This window comes from Pipistrellus hanaki (genome assembly GCF_964339955.1).
Source record: "Pipistrellus hanaki genome assembly, chromosome: 4".
Classification (NCBI taxonomy): Eukaryota; Metazoa; Chordata; class Mammalia; order Chiroptera; family Vespertilionidae; genus Pipistrellus; species Pipistrellus hanaki.
The window spans coordinates 94,624,070-94,637,846 of NC_140506.1; the positions used below are offsets into that span (position 1 = coordinate 94,624,070).

Below are 13,777 nucleotides of genomic sequence, written 5' to 3' on the forward strand. Positions count from 1 at the left end.
AAGCGAAGGGGAGGGGAGGCACTGCCCACTATGGCTGCACCCTGGACCTGGGGCCCTCCACCCCGGCACCCAGGAGCCTGGACCGGCACTCCACCGTGCCCAGCGGCATGGAGCCCGGGAAGGCTGGCTTCATTCTGAAGTCTCTGGTACCCTGGAAGGAGGAACAATGGATGTGCGGGGACAACGAGGGCCGCAAAGACAGAAATCCTCAAGTACACACAAGTGGAATGTATTCCCATTTATTCTGCTCAGACTTAATATATAATTTTAATGTGTTCAAAGTTATTAGCAGACATAAAAGATCTGAAAAAAAAAGAAAGCTATACTATATTATATATTATTTAAATGTTATAAAGGTTTCTTTCATACAATACAAGGTCAAAAGAATGCCACATTCTAACAAAAAATATTTTAAGAATGTGAGATACTATTGCCAAAATTATACCACATCGAGTGGAAAATTAATGACTTTTTAGTAGATACTGAGGAAACTGGCTCATTACATAATGAAAATAAGACTTGGATCTCATATACAAAAGCAAATTTTAAATAGTTTAAAAGTAATCCTCATTACCTAGCAGCCAATACAGCCTAGAATCAGCCAACAAGAAGAAATGTGTAACCATGCAGGGCAGACACCAGCATGGCCAGTGCCAGTGCCACCAGCTGGACTTCAGCCCCACTTCGTAGCCTACACATGAGAGAAGAGCCAGGCCCTGACCGGATTGGCTCAGTGGATAGAGCGTCGGCCTGCGGACTCAGGGGTCCCAGGTTCGATTCCAGTCAGGGGCACGTACCTTGGTTGCAGGCACATCCCCGGTAGAGGGTGTGCTAGAGGCAACTGATGGATGTTTCTCTCTCATGGATGTTTCTAACTCTCTGTTCCTCTCCCTTCCTCTCTGTAAAAATCAATAAAATATTTTTCAAAAAAAGAAAGGAAGAGCCCGTAAGCTAACAAAAGAAAATGCAAAATATCTTACTTACTTTTAAATAAATCAAAGAGCAACAAATTACTAACAAACAATTCATTCACCTAAATTTAAATTAAAAATGTCTGTTTAGTAAAGGGCACGCCCAGATATATAAATCCAAGTGTCACTCTGAGTTGTTTGCAATTGCCCAGGAATATACGGGCAACTCTTGAGAATAAACAAAGAAATGAACAGAGAAATGAACAGCTTACAGAAAGGGAAACCAGAAAGACTGACAGGTACATGAAGAAATTCCCTAAATTCCTTGGAATGAAATCAATAGAACACAGTGCCACTTTATACCGGCAGACTGGCAAAGAGGGCCCGGCAATCAAAGAGCCACTGTGGGCGGGAGAAACGGGGAGCGTCCAGGGGAGGGTCGGTGACATCTAAGGAAAATCCGGTAGAAGAGAAATCAGCCTGGCCCACAACCCCTCCTGGTGTCTGTGCCAGAGGACTTGCCACACCAGCGTGGAAGGGGACAGCCGGGCATTCGTTGTGGCTGTGTCTGTGTGCCAAGGGGTGTGGGTATGAGGGATGGAGTCGCCTAGGGGGCACCAGTGAACGCGTACGTGACACACGATGCCCACTGAGGAACAAGGTCGATGTGCTGGGTGAGAAAAGGAGCCGCACCGATCACAGCACACCTCGTACACGAGAAGGATATTCACACGTGCAGCACTGAATGTACAAGGACACATTCATAATCAGAGACCGTCATCGACATCCTAGAGTGGGTGCTCATGGGAAGGTGGCATGGAGGGAGAAAAGCCAGGAAACCAGGGCCCTGAGAGCCCTGTGTGGACCAGGCCTGAGGTCCAAACAAAGGCTTCCCTGCTCAGGTGCCTCAGCGATGGTGCGCTCAGGAGGGGCCCTACGGTCCTGGTGCGCTGACTCCAAGGCCGAGAACCTTCGAGACCCTTCACTGAGTAGCCCCGTCTGCCTGTGTGAGCTCCTGCCTGTCTGGGCGTGATCCTTTCTTTTCCTGCTTGTGTGCCTCAAGCAAACCTCCCACCTCTCCCCAGTGACACTACAGCCACTGCTGTCCTAGGTGTGGCGTCAGTCCCAGGGCTGGAATCCCATTCTCAACCCTCTTTATTCCTCCCCTCTTCAAACACGAGCAGTCCAGTGAAGGAAAGGGTGATGGTGGAAGTGAAAAGGTGGGGGTGGAGAATGTCCTGGGGGGATCGCAAAGCTCAGCACACCTTGTGCATGGAGCCACAGTCCCCCGGGGCAGCCATGACAAACACAACCAACCACGGCACCAGCAGTGTGAAACTCAGGTCAACAGGAGGGGGTCAAACACCAAGCCTCGGTTTTGCTTCCGCTTGAAAATAAGTTCTACCTCAGTTTCCGCCAGCCCTTCAGGGCACAGGGCAGCTGCTGTCCAAGTCCAGTAGTGGGGGGCCCACGAGGGCTCCCCACAGGGAGTGGGTTTCAGCCCCAGACCTCAATGAGGTCCCCGGATTCCATGCCCAGATCAGCCGGCAGCTCCTTGCCTGAAAGCTTTGTCCCATCAAAGAAGAAGGAGAGCTGGTGGCCGGAGAGTCCCATGGCCTCCTCGTAGTGGGTCATGAGGGTCTTGAGAGGAGAGTCCTGGACAGACAGGAAAAGCTGATGTCAATGAAAGGCGCTGGGAAGAACTCGCAGGGACAGAGGACTGGGACTGGGACAGGGAGGACAAGGGGACCAGTAAAGTCCTGCCTCCGGAGAGAAGGACGAGTGGACCAAGAAGCCAGGAGAGTTGGTTCCTCTAGGGAACCAGGCCGCAGAGCCCACAGCATAGGATGGCGGCCCGGCGCCAGGCAGGTTCTCCGTCTCCCCACCTGCCCCTGGAGGCAAACATCGCGATGACTCCAGAGTGAGAATGATGGCGCTGGAGCCAGGCTCTCCTCCTTGACTGGATGTGTGTCCTTAGGCTAGTGTTACAGTTTGAACTGTGTCCCCTCCAAAAAGGTACTTGTGGTCCTACCTCCTGGGAGGTGTGAAGTGACCTCACTTGGAAGTAGGGCCTTCGCAGATGTAACCAAGTTAAGATGAGGTCATACTGGACTAGGGTGGGCACTAATGCAACATGACCGTGTCCTCGTAAGAAGAGAAAAGACATCCAGGGAGAGGCCATGTGACAGCAGAGGCAGGCTGCAGTGGGGCAGGCACGTCTAGGAACACCAGGGTCAGCTGGAAGAGGCCAGGATGACCCTGCTGGCGCCTTCGCCCTCCCGATTTCTCCCCCCCACCATGTGACAGAATGCCTCCTGTAGTTCTAAGCCTCTCAGTTTGTGGAAGTTTATTACAGGACCCTAGGACACAAGCCACCCCGCTCCCTAGACCTCAGTTCCCTTGTTTGTTAAGTGAGGGTAACTACTTTCCCATAAGATTGTTGTGAAATTCAGTGCCCTCAGTGTCACTTACAAGTGTGGCCTTAATTTGTGATTTTGATGGATTTTGGTGGTTGCTGTCCCAAGTCCTTTCTACTTTAACTGGAAGGAGACAGGAGGCCAGAGCAGAGGCTCCCAGCAGAAGGGGGAGGGACGTTGAATGGTGGGCTGTCCCCCTCTCCAGGAGGGCGGGAGCCCAGGCCAGGGAGGGCAGTGTCCAGTAATCGGACTGGAAGGAATCCACCCGCATAACTGCCGAGCGGAGGCAGGGGCAGGGGGGGGGGCGGAGAGAATCCCCCACTCACCCGGGACAGCGAGACCTGCAGCGTCTGGTGCTTCTCCTTCCCCTGCACGCGCAGCTGGAGCAGGCGGGCGGCCTCTGCTGCCTCGGGGGAGCTGGCCAGCACCACGCAGTCTGCGGAGGCAGGATCGGGCGCTGGGGCTGGAAGCAGGCCCCCACCCGGCCTTTCCCTTTATCCCTCCAGGCTCCACCTCCCCGCCCTCCTCTCACCGATGATGTCAGCCACTCCAAGCTTCAGGGTCCGGGGGGTGGCCGTGGGGGACAGCTCTGTCTCTCCAAAGAGCAAGAGGATCCTGCTTGGGGACACCCCGAGGCGGGCGGCCATGTGGTCCACCACTCCCTGCAGGGGCTCCGACTGGGAAGGAGACAAGAAGCAAGGAGGCCTTCTGCCCTGCAGTCCCCATCTCACCGCCCCCGACACAAATTTGCGGCCTTTGCTACTCGAGCATCCCGGCTGGGAGTTGCGTCATATTTACCTGGGAAAATGCAGAATAAGATCATGTTAATAGGGGTTCGGGCAAGTAACACAAAGAAAGGAAGCAACCATGGGTTCGGAGGAAAAGGGGAGGGTGCAGATTGCAGCGAAGCGGGCTCACGTGCCCCATCTAAGCAGCCCAGCCGCGGCCGGGCCGGGTGGCTCAGTGGGCGGGGTGTTGTCCCACGCACCAGAGGCTGGTGTGATTTCCCCGTCAGGACACATGTCTGGGTTCAGGCTCACCCCCGGCAGGGGGAGTGCAGGAGAGCGGATCGATGTTGCCTGTGACTGTGTCTTCCTATTTAACAGAAGCCAGACATCCAGACCTTTGCATGAAATGACCTACTGCAAAGGCTGGCAAGCAATCCCGTTTTTTGTTTGTGCATTTGCTTTTCGTTAATCCTCACCCAAGGGCATTTTTCCATTGGTTTTCAGAGTGGAAGGGAGGGGGAGAGACAGAGAGAAACATCGATGTCAGACACATGGATTGGGTGTCTCCTGCACAAGCCCCGACCGGGCCGGGAATGGAGCCTCCAACCCAGAGGCGTGCCCTTGATCGGAATCAAACCGGCAACCTTTACGTCCAAGGACCAACGCTCTGTGCACTGAGCCAACCTGGGTGGCTTTTCTGTTGTTGTGGCTGTAAACGCCTCTGCTTTAAAGGCTCTCGGCAGGTAAAAAAGGAAGATGCCCTGTTGGCAAGGCCACGGCTGCAGTTTGCAAGCTCTGGCTTAGCTGCCGGCCTACGCACGGCTATGGCTCCTTCTGCTGTCATTCTTATTTCTGGATGGAGTCACTGGAAGGTGGGGGAGCTGAGCATGCCTGGGGGTCTGCGTGTCCACTGCAGTGAGAGCCGGAGCCAGAGAAGCGCAGGGCCTGAGGGGAGGAGGAGGGAGGGAGACTGTCCTGGGAGGGGGCTGCCACGTAAAGCTCCTTAGGATGCCTAGCCTCAGGACTCCTTCCACCCCTCTCCTGGGTGGAAATTTTGCCAGAAAGGGGAGAGCTAATAAAAGACAATCCGGACAGAGGGAACAGTGAGCACAGAGGCATGGAGCCTCAAAGAGCGGGACCGTGCCCTCTGCCTGACCACGGCCTCTCCCGGGACCTTCCCCCCACAGGCCCTGCGCGCTTACCATGGTGACGGGCAATCTGATCAGGTCAGCGCGGCAGCGGACTTTGAGCTGGAAGAGCCGAGGGCTCCTTGGGAGAACGGGCCCCTCCAGAAGGACCACCTCGTCGTCTTGGCTCAGGAGGTCCTGGCCCTGCCGCTGCTTGGGGCTCAGGCAGGAGCGCAGATCCTGGAGGCGCTTGTTCACCTCCCTGAGGAGGAAAGGGACTTGGGTCAGCTGGGGGGGGGGGGGTCCACACTGCCCCTCTCCCCCCGCCCGGGCCTCCTGCCCCTCTCCCCCCGGCCTGGCCTCCTGCCCCTCTCCCCCCCGCCCGGGCCTCCTGCCCCCCTCCCCCCGCCCGGGCCTCCTGCCCCTCTCCCCCCCCCCCCTCCCGGCCGGGCCTCCTGCCCCTCTCCCCCCGGCCGGCCGGGCCTCCTGCCCCTCTCCCCCCCGCCCGGGCCTCCTGCCCCTCTCCCCCCGCCCGGGCCTCCTGCCCCTCCCCCCGCCCGGGCCTCCTGCCCCTCTCCCCCCGGCCGGACCTCCTGCCCCTCTCCCCCCCGCCCGGGCCTCCTGCCCCTCTCCCCCCGGCCGGACCTCCTGCCCCTCTCCCCCCCGCCCGGGCCTCCTGCCCCTCTCCCCCCGGCCGGGCCTCCTGCCCCTCCCCCCGCCCGGGCCTCCTGCCCCTCTCCCCCCGCCCGGGCCTCCTGCCCCTCTCCCCCCCGCCGGGCCTCCTGCCCCTCTCCCCCCGCCGGGCCTCCTGCCCCTCTCCCCCCCGCCCGGGCCTCCTGCCCCTCTCCCCCCCCGCCCGGGCCTCCTGCCCCTCTCCCCCCCGCCAGACCTCCTGCCCCTCTCCCCCCCCCGCCCGGGCCTCCTGCCCCTCTCCCCCCGGCCGGGCCTCCTGCCCCTCCCCCCGCCCGGGCCTCCTGCCCCTCTCCCCCCGCCCGGGCCTCCTGCCCCTCTCCCCCCGGCCGGGCCTCCTGCCCCGGCACCTTAACTTCTGGAGAGCTCGAGTATGTTTTCTGCTCTTGGTCCTTGGCAGAGGTGAGGGCAAAGGAGAGGTGTCCTGAGACCTGCAGAGACGAGAAAGGCAAGATGGAGGAAGAGGAGAGACCCCAGTCTCACTCCCTCCCCTCATGGCTACGGAGGGGAGTCAGAAAAGCAAGAGGGAACACGTTCCATAGCACACACCTCACCGAAGACAAAGAGGGGGAAGGACAGGAAAACCTGAGTATCATTTTTATACAGAAGAAAATGCCTCTTTTCCCCTAATCCTCACCGAGGATATGCTTATTGATTTTAGAGGAAGGTGGTGGGTGGGGCGGGGAGAGGGGATGATCAGTAGCCTCCCGTAAGCACCCTGACTGGGGACACACCTGCCCCTGGGCCTGTTCGCTGCTGGAATGGAACCGCGACCTTTCGGTGAACACGCTCCAAACAGGTCACGCGGGCCAGGGCGACACTGCCTAACTCTGACGGTAATGGCTTCTGAGCACTTACTAGACGCCAGTGTTAACTTTTCTTTTTACTAATATGTTTTTATTGACTTTAGAGAGAGAGGGAGAGGAGAGAGAGAAACGTCAATGAGAGGGAGCCTCTGATCAGCTGCTTTTTGCACGCCCCCTACTGGGGATCAAGCCTACAACCCAGACATGTGCCTTGACCAGGAATCAACCTGTGACTTCCTGGTGCCTGGGACGATGCCCAACTAACCAGGCCAACCAGCCAGGCGCCAAGTACTAATCTACGGAGAAACCCTGGCAGGCACCGCTGTCCACCATCTTACAGAACAGCAAAGGGCCCAGCTCGCATTAGCCTTCCCCTCCCATCCCTCCCGCTCCTGAGGATCAGTGCCCAGCTCACTCACAGCGACACCGTACTTTTCTCTCCTTCTTCTTCTTCTTCTTCTTCTTCTTCTTCTTCTTCTTCTTCAACCTTGCTCCTCAGCTTCTTCTTCCAGGGAGAGTCAGGGTCTGGGAGATCCTCAGCACGGGGACTGCTGGAGTCCGCCATCTCCCCATCTGGGGACAGAGGAGAGAGTATAGAGGGTTACCCAGAGAGGGCAGCCGGAGGCCAAGGAGAGGAGACCAAGCCGGAGCTTCGGGAGTCTTCAGGAAGGAGTAGACTGCGGGAGCCACAGGGCTCCATCACAATCCTGTGGAAGTGCTCAGGGGGCCTGCGTCAAAGAAAAAACCTTAACTCAGAGGACAGCAGGAGCGTGTCCGGGCCTTGTACGTGCGACATGAGGGGTGAGACACCGTGGCAGGTGTAGAATACTGATAAGTGGCCCACTCCCCTTTGTGATCACATGTACCCCACAAATAAGAAACATCAAGCACACAACCCAGAAAGCATGCATTTAATACTACTTAATGCTATAATACTATTAGTATACATACTCATACTATTATGTATACTGTAACACGTACATTAAAATAGATGTTGTCACAGGTTGGTATTTTAAAATGTTTCCATTTCTTCCTGCACTCAGTTCGGTGGGCAGAGAGACCATGTGAGTGGGCATTGGGGCAAGCAGGGAATGAGGGAAAGGAAAAAGGAGCACAGACCCTCTAAGCCCATGTTTCTCCAATGTTATCCATGAGTGTCATCTACCTGTTTGCCACCAATAAAAGGCCATCATTAACCATAAAGACTAATACTCTTAAAACAAAACAATGATTTTAGATCCGAGATCAGTGGTTCTCAATCAGAGGCAATTTTGCCTCCCAGAGGATATGGGGTACTATGGTTGCCACAATGCAAGGGGGAGGGGTTTGGGCTGCGATCCCGGGTAGATCAGGATGCTGCTAAATATCCCGCAATGCACAGCTCAGCCCCACAACAAAGAATCACCCGGCCCGGTGTCAGTAGTGCTGCTGTTAAGAAACCTTGTCCGAGCTAACTGTGGCAGCTGCCAACAGCCTGAGACTCTGCATTTCTGACAAGCTCTCAGGAGGTGGCCCACATTGAGTGTGGGGCTGAGGTGCTTCCCATGCACTGGGGCTCAAGCTGGGCCCACATTTTGAGGAGCAAGGAAGAAAGTACATTTACATAGCATGTCTACACGCCAGATGCTGTACTGAACTATACATGTAGCCCAAGAGAGGGCTGCCCAGATATTCTCTTTAGTTAATTCCCACTAACACCCTTTGGCACAGGTCCACTATCATCTCCATTTTCCTGAGGAGGAGATTAAAGCGTTGAGAGATGAACTTGCCCAAGGCCACTCAGCTAATGAGCAGAGCTGGGATTCAAAACCAGACCTTTTCCCCAAAAAAAATTACAAGCCCAGACCAGCTAGTTCCTAAATCAGCTCTTCACCCTACCACCCTCCCTCACAGCACAGAAGTCTTGGCCCTAGATCTGGAATTGCCCACTGGATCGCTCCCTTATTAAATGTGATTCCCAGTCACTGCCCTTGGATGGGTTGCAAACATCGGATCCCTGCCCGGTAAGACTCAGGAACATCCTGGCAGCTCCAGAGTGTTCCCGAGGAGCTTGGTGCCGATGTAACAAGGTTGCAGGTTCTCACCACCTCCCCCTCCTTGTCCCCAAGATGCAGAACCAGAATCCCCAGGGACGGCGCCTGGAAATCTGCATGTCAGCACGCTCCATACCTACCGGAGTGGGAAGAAGGGCGGTCTGACAGCACTCCCCGCGCCTTCCCATTCCGGGGCATTTTTCTGGTGGGAGGCAGGAGCCACCTCTCCTCCGTCCCCTGAGCAGCAGGGATGTACACTCCCCCGGCCTCTCCCCGGAGCCGTCCTTACCTTCCTCAGCCCCCGGGGGACAGAGCTTCAGGAGGGGCAGGTGATCCGGGAGGAGCTGGAGGCTGCTCTTCACCTGCAAAGACAAACGTGGATCAGCCCCAAGCCCTCCCTGAGGACACCGACACCACAGCCTTCCTCCGGGACCTGGGGCTTTCCCAGGACCCACAGCTGTTCTGCCCTGACCGCCCCCCCCCCCACACACACACACACACGTCCTTCCCTGGGCCCTCTGAGATGCAGGTTTGGTTCTACCTTTGCACTAGGTTGCCAGCCGTCCCGCTACCTTAGAATCCTAGGGAATCCCAGCTCCCTCGCTCATCCACCATCCCCGGCCCCCCGGCTCCTGGGGCCCTCAGTTCTCTCTGAACTTCCATAACCCCCATCCCCCCACACCCCAGCTTCCTGGGTCCTTAGCGATGGGCTCCAACCTCCAAATCGGACATGCCCCAAATCCCGGCCCCAGACGCTCCTCAGGGATGCCAGCCCCAGAGCCGCCCTACGCCCCGGCGGGAATCCCAAGCTCCCTGCACACGCCCAACCCCGTCACCTCCCCCGTCTGCAGAAACCCCAGGACCAGACCCCCGAGAACGCCCCACTCCGGCGCTCGGCCCCCCGCCCCGCCCTCCCGCGCCCCGGGAGCCGCACACCTTCTCGGAGTACACCGGCACCGCCGGCGCCTCGCCCGGGGCCAGCAGCAGCCGCCGGCGCCGCCGGACCAGGGTGCGAGGGGCTCCGGCCGGCCGTGCGTCCGCCCCTTCGCTGTCGCTATCGCTGTCGTCCCGGCGGTCGGGGGGCGCGGCCGGCGCGGGGGACTCCGGGGCTCCGGCCGGGTCCGCGGAGCCGCGCGCCGTTGGAACCTCCAGGATCTCCTCCTCGCTGTCGCTGACCAAGTCCACCAGCACCGCCTCCACGGAGCGCCGGGCGGGACTCCGCTGGGCGCCAGGGCGCCGGCCGCGGCCCCCCCGAGCTCCTCGGCCACCGCCGCCTCTGCCGCGCCGGCCCCGCTTCCTCACCGGCTCCGCCATCGCACTGACCCCGCCGCCGAAGTCGCCGTCTCTGGGTTACCCGCCCGGCCCCCTCCCGCGACTTCCGCCGCTCATTGGCGGAACGGCCTGCTAGTCACCACTCCTCCCGCCCATGCTCTCTGGATCCGCCTTCCTGCCCTTTCAGTGGTCTCTTCGCCCGTCCATCACACATCCGCCACTGAAACCAAGGCGCCAAAGATTCCAATAAGCCTTGAGGTAATTAGTGTAGGTTTCAATTCTACCCGAGTCACCCATTGGCTGGACTGCCTCTCTTAAACCAGCCTTTTTTTTCAGCCCCGCCCATTAAAGACTTCCGTTTTCCGGTTTGGTGGAGCCAGGCATCCTGGGAACTGTAATCCTCAAGCACTACTAGGCGTGGGGAATGTACACACACACAGACGCACACAATACACACACACCACCCCTCCCCATAGTATAAGACCCGGGAAATCATTTGGTCGGTCTCTGCCAAGGCATTAGGGGTGAGTTAATTAAATGATCACATATATCACTGAAACCGGTTTGGCTCAGTGGCTAGAGTGTCGGTCCTCAGACTGAAGAGTCCCAGGTTCGATTCTGGTCAAGGGCATGTACATTAGTTGCGGGCACATCCCGGGAGGGGAGGGGGATGTCTAGGAGGCAGCTGGTCGATATTTCTCTCTCATTAGTGTTTCTAGCTCTCTGTCCCTCTTCCTTCTTCTCTGTGGAAAATCAATAAAATATATTTTTTTAAATGATCACATATATCAAGCTACTTTTTAGATTGTTAATTTTGTATGGCCCTGGGATCCTATCTAATAAAAGAGTGATATGAAAATTGACCATCACTCCAACACACAAGATGGCCGCCCCCAAGATAGCCTGCGGGGGGGGGGGGGGGGGGGGGGGGCGGGGGCGCAGTTGGGGGCAATCAGGTCTGCAGGGGAGGGCAGTTATGGGAGACCAGGCATGCAGGAGAGGGCAGTTGAGAGGGACCAGGCCTGCAAGGAAGAGCATTTGGGGGGGTGGGGACCAGACCTACAGGGGAGAGCAGTTAGAGGCGACCAGGCCCATAGGGGAGGGCAGTTGGAGGCAACCAGGCCTGCAGGGGAGGGCAGTTGGGGGTGACTAGGCCAGCAGGAGAGGACAGTTAGGGGCAATCGGGCCGGCAGGGGAGCAATCAGGCATTGATCACACTGGCAGGCAGAAGCAGTGAGGAGCAATCAAGCAGGCAGGTGAGCGGTTGGGAGCCAGGAGTCCTGGATTGTGAGAGGGATGTCCAACTTCCCATGTAGGCCCAATTCTGGGTAGTTGGACATCCCTCGAGGGGTCCCAGATTGGAGAAGGGGCAGGCTATGTTGTGGGAGACACACCCCTCCCCCCATGCATGAATTTCATGCACTGGGCCTCTAGTGATGTTAGAAATATCCAAATGGCCCTGACTGGTTTGGCTCAGTGGTTAGAGCGTCTGCCTGCGGACTCAAGGGTCCCGGTTTGATTCTGGTCAAGGGCATGTGCCTTGGTTACGAGCACATACCCAATAAGGAGTGTGCAGGAGGCAGCTAATCAATGTTTCTCTCTCATCGATGTTTCTCTCTATCCCTCTCCCTTCCTCTTTGTAAAAAAAATCAATAAAATATATTTTTTAAAATAACAAATAACATAAATATCCAAATGGCCTTTGCCAGAAAAAAAGGTTAGGAAAGAGAAGCATCTTAAACATTTTTAAAAATATATTTTATTGAGTTTTTACAGAGAGGAAGAGAGAGGGATAGAGAGTTAGAAACGTCAATGAGAGAATCAGCGATCAGCTGCCTCTTGCACACCCTCTACTGGGGATGTGCCTGCAACCAAGGTACATACCCTTGCCCGGAATCGAACCTGGGACCTTTCAGTCCGCAGGCCGACGCTCTATCCACTGAGCCAAACCGGTTTCGGCTCCCTTCGTCTTTATGAAAGCAAGAAAAACATTTAAAAAAACACCTCACATGAATTTTTTTTAAAAATGTTTCTTAAAAACATTTTTTAAAAATCCCACGTGTCAACCAGTGAATGCATAAAGTAGTGGAACAACAAATTGATGTTTCTTTCTCTCATTCTTTAAAATTAATAAATAAAAATAAAAATAAAAATATTTAAGCCGAAACCGGTTTGGCTCAGTGGATAGAGCGTCGGCCTGCAGACTGAAAGGTCCCAGGTTCGATTCCAGTCAAGGGCATGTACCTTGTTGCCAGCACATCCCCAGTAGGGGGTGTGCAGGAGGCTGATTGATGTTTCTCTCTCGTCGATGTTTCTAACTCTCTATCCCTCTCTAACTCTCTGTGGAAATTCAATAAAATACAGTTTAAAAAAAAAAAAAAGAGGAAGGGAAAGGGAGAAATAGAACCATCCAGGAGAAAGAAACATATATTGGCTGCTTCCTGCACGCCCCCTACTGGGGATTGAGCCTTCAAGCCCCACATGTGCCCTGACTGGGAATGAAACCTGCAGTCTTGGTTATCAGGACAAAGCTCTAACCAACTGAGCTGTCAAGCCAGAGCCTAGGGAAGTATTTGAGATCTTGCTCCCTTAGTATATGTGATCAGTTTGGCTCAAATAAACGCATAAAAATTCTCTACTGGTTTGGGGAGGGAAACATGAAATCACAGAGTTAGGCCCCAGGCTTCATGATGTCCCCATTAGTGTCTCTCCCAATCATGCTCTGAACTAATTCCATGTGTCACCCACTCTCCTCACACACACCCCTCCTCACATGCAGAATCCACACAGTAAACACCCTGGTCTAACACTTTAATACCATTCAACTCTTTGAATTGCCTCCAAAGTCATAAAAACCCTCCCTTATATCAGACATCCTGACAGATACATTCCACACACAATGTCAACTGCATATACCTGTTATTCTTGTAATTAGCTGGTTAATATTAATAAAGAAAGAACCCTCACCAGTGTGGCTCAGTTGGTTGGTGCATCAGTACACCAAAAGGTGGCCGGTTTGATTTCTGATCAGGACACATTCTCAGGTTGTGGGTTCAATCCCCAGTTGGGTCTTGTGTGGAAGGCAACCCATTGATGGTCTCTCTCTCTCTCTCTCTCTCTCTCTCTCTCTCTCTCTCTCTCTCTCCCTCCCTCCCTCCTTTTCCCTCTCCCTCTCCCTCTTCTTCTCCCTCTCCCTCTCCCTCTCTCTCTCCTACTTTTTCTCTCGGATCCCCTTCCTCTCTCTAAAAAAATCAATTAAAAATGTTTAAATAATAATAATAATATCCCTTTGGAAGCCATTAAAAAAAAACCAAGGGGCCAAAACCGGTTTGGCTCAGTGGTAGAGCATCGGTCTGCAGACTGAAGGGTCGCAGGTTCGATTCCGGTCAAGGGCATGTACATTGGTTGCGGGCACATCCCCGGTGGGGGGTGTGCAGGGGGCAGCTGGTCGATGTTTCTCTCTCTTCGATGTTTCTAGCTCTCTATCTCTCTCCCTTCCTCTCTGTAAAAAAATCAATAAAAATATATTAAAAAAAAAAAAAAAAAAAAAAAAACCAAGGGAATTAAAAAACCTGATGAACAATATTAACTGTTGAATATAATAGAATCAGAGGTATGGAAAGGGAGTGGACTGATGATTCTCAGGGAAAAGAGGAGTGAGGGGTGCGGGAAGAGACTGAACATAAACTGTGCACCTATGGATGAGGACAATGGGGGGTGGGGAAAGGGCAGAGGGTGGGGTGGGAACCTGGTGGAGGGGGAAAAAATGAGAAACTTTTGTAATAATATGAAC

General features: G+C 55.2%; 1 protein-coding gene across 1 annotated transcript; it reads right to left on the reverse strand.

The window, feature by feature from the left end:
• Positions 1-223: 223 nt before the first annotated feature.
• Positions 224-10,069, reverse strand: NFATC2IP (nuclear factor of activated T cells 2 interacting protein). The gene is made up of 8 exons (XM_084882959.1): positions 9,649-10,069; positions 9,002-9,074; positions 7,099-7,252; positions 6,224-6,304; positions 5,259-5,445; positions 3,861-4,005; positions 3,655-3,764; positions 224-2,567 (listed from the first exon to the last, which is right to left on the reverse strand). Exons 1-8 carry the CDS (start codon positions 10,024-10,026, stop codon positions 2,409-2,411), a joined length of 1,287 nt encoding a protein of 428 aa, XP_084739085.1. The 5' UTR covers positions 10,027-10,069; the 3' UTR covers positions 224-2,408.
• Positions 10,070-13,777: the final 3,708 nt, after the last annotated feature.